This window comes from Pteropus vampyrus, unplaced genomic scaffold (genome assembly GCF_000151845.1).
Source record: "Pteropus vampyrus isolate Shadow unplaced genomic scaffold, Pvam_2.0 Scaffold53, whole genome shotgun sequence".
NCBI classification, from domain to species: domain Eukaryota; kingdom Metazoa; phylum Chordata; class Mammalia; order Chiroptera; family Pteropodidae; genus Pteropus; species Pteropus vampyrus.
The window spans coordinates 1012966-1015321 of NW_011888834.1; the positions used below are offsets into that span (position 1 = coordinate 1012966).

General features: G+C 55.6%; 1 protein-coding gene across 1 annotated transcript; it reads left to right on the forward strand.

Moving 5' to 3' along the window:
• Positions 1-19: 19 nt before the first annotated feature.
• Positions 20-2094, forward strand: HAND2 (heart and neural crest derivatives expressed 2). The gene is made up of 2 exons (XM_011360263.2): positions 20-574; positions 1923-2094. Exons 1-2 carry the CDS (start codon positions 20-22, stop codon positions 2019-2021), a joined length of 654 nt encoding a protein of 217 aa, XP_011358565.1. The 3' UTR covers positions 2022-2094.
• Positions 2095-2356: the final 262 nt, after the last annotated feature.

The following is a 2356-nucleotide window of genomic DNA, read 5'->3' on the forward strand; positions in this document are numbered from 1 at the left end:
GAGGGGCGCGGAGGGCGAGATGAGTCTGGTGGGGGGCTTCCCCCACCACCCCGTGGTGCACCATGAGGGCTATCCGTTCGCCGCCGCCGCCGCCGCCGCCGCCGCCGCCGCCGCCAGCCGCTGCAGCCACGAAGAGAACCCCTACTTCCATGGCTGGCTCATCGGCCACCCCGAGATGTCGCCCCCAGACTACAGCATGGCCTTGTCCTACAGCCCCGAGTACGCCAGCGGCACAGCCGGCCTGGACCACTCCCATTACGGGGGGGTGCCGCCCGGCGCCGGGCCCCCGGGCCTGGGGGGGCCGCGCCCGGTGAAGCGCCGGGGCACCGCCAACCGCAAGGAGCGGCGCAGGACTCAGAGCATCAACAGCGCCTTTGCCGAACTGCGAGAGTGCATCCCCAACGTGCCCGCCGACACTAAACTCTCCAAGATCAAGACGCTGCGCCTGGCCACCAGCTACATCGCCTACCTCATGGACCTTCTGGCCAAGGACGACCAGAACGGCGAGGCAGAGGCCTTCAAGGCGGAGATCAAGAAGACAGATGTGAAAGAAGAGAAGAGGAAGAAGGAGCTGGTTAGTACCAGGGGGCAGCGGACGGTGGGGGTGCGGGGTTCGAGTGCTCCCCCGTCTCTTTCCAAGTGGGTTGAGCAATGGCATTCCGCGTTCTTTGGCTGGGTCCTGAGCCCAGGTTGTTTGCACCAGGTTGTGATAGGGATGGTTTCCCGAAGAGGCAAAGGCTCTGGGGAGGGTGTCAGCAGGAGGAGGAGGTTAAGAGGGATGCTTCGGGCTGGTGAACTTCCCTCGGCGTTATCGCTGCTCCCCCAGGCACTTAGGGCGGGCCTGGCGGACTCAGGGTCGCGATTGATCTTCCAATCACACTGGCCCGGACCCCTCATTCCGTGTCCTTTAGAGCCTTCCTTTGGCCTTCAGTCTGATATCGCTTTCAGATATTTCTAAAATAATTCGCTCCCGAACGCTCAACTCCAATTATTTCACTACTGACTCCCATTTCCACCTCCTGAGAAGGTGGCTGCCACTGGTTCCAAGAGTTTTATGGTGGTTCTTACTGTGCCCGGAAGACCTAAAGGTAAACATAAAATAAGCACTTTTTTTTTTTAACTTAAAAACGCAGCTCCAATTTCTCTTTGCCGATAAGGTTAAAATGTAACTTACCAGAGGAGTATATTTCATGGGTATTTCTCGTTTTATTTATGTTGACCTGAACATTTTAAGACAAATGGTAAATATTACTGTGATCATTGTCAATGTTAACATGAAATTATAACTGAAAATCAGTCTTCTCAAGTTCCTACCAAGTGCCCTTAAGGTGGTAGTGTTCAGAGCTGGGTTCTTGCCAAGAAGGGCCTGGAAAATAATACCGTTTGTCCAGTTTTTCTTCTTTGGGGCCTGTAGCACTTTAGTCGCTGCATAATCGAGTGACCTCCAGAATAACCAGGGATTTCAGAGGCCTCGGAGGAGAGAACCGCCGGCCAACAGGCCCAAGCCAGGGAGGAGGGAACTTCTCCCCATCTTCCCGATGAGCTCGGATCTGGGATTGCGATTGAAAACAGGGAAACCAGATTTGGCGCCGACCCCCTCTTGCACCCCTACATCCGGAGTCAGAGAAAAGGCCCCCAGCTCCTCCATAAACGACTTGAAAACGGGTGGTTGTTTATAAATTTGCCCATCCGGTAGTTGAGCGTTGCAGATCCGTGGAGGCCTGGGCGGTAGCTAGGGCAGCACCAACCTCTGTAGCTTTTTTTTCTGCAGGGGCTAGGACTTGAAACCACCTACCTCCCATCTCTTCGTCCCTGTCCCACTGTCTCCTCAGACCCGGGGAGCGTAGTGGGTGGCGTGGAACCAGGTCTCCTCTCTGAATTTCTCTTTCCACTTTTCTCCCCCTCGCTCCCCCTCTGCCCAGAACGAAATCTTGAAAAGCACAGTGAGCAGCAACGACAAGAAAACCAAAGGCCGGACGGGCTGGCCACAGCACGTCTGGGCCCTGGAGCTCAAGCAGTGAGGAGGAGGAGGAGGAGGAGAGCGTGAATGAGCTGGGGCCCAGGAGCCAGACGCAGACCCAGGACTCCGGGCAAGCTCTCCCGCGCTCCTCTCCAAGGACTACTTGCATTTGGAATCATCCGGTTTATTTATGTGCAATTTGCCTCCCCTCTCTTTGCCCCGCTTTGAGGCATCCGCTCCCCACCTCCCCCTCCAAAAAAAAGTGGATATTTGAAGAAAAGCATTCCATATTTTAATATGAAGAGGACACTCCAGCGTGGTAAGGGATCCCGTTGTCTCGTAGATTCTCTGTGTGTGAATGTTCCCTCCTGACTGTGTAGACACCAGCGTGGCCCT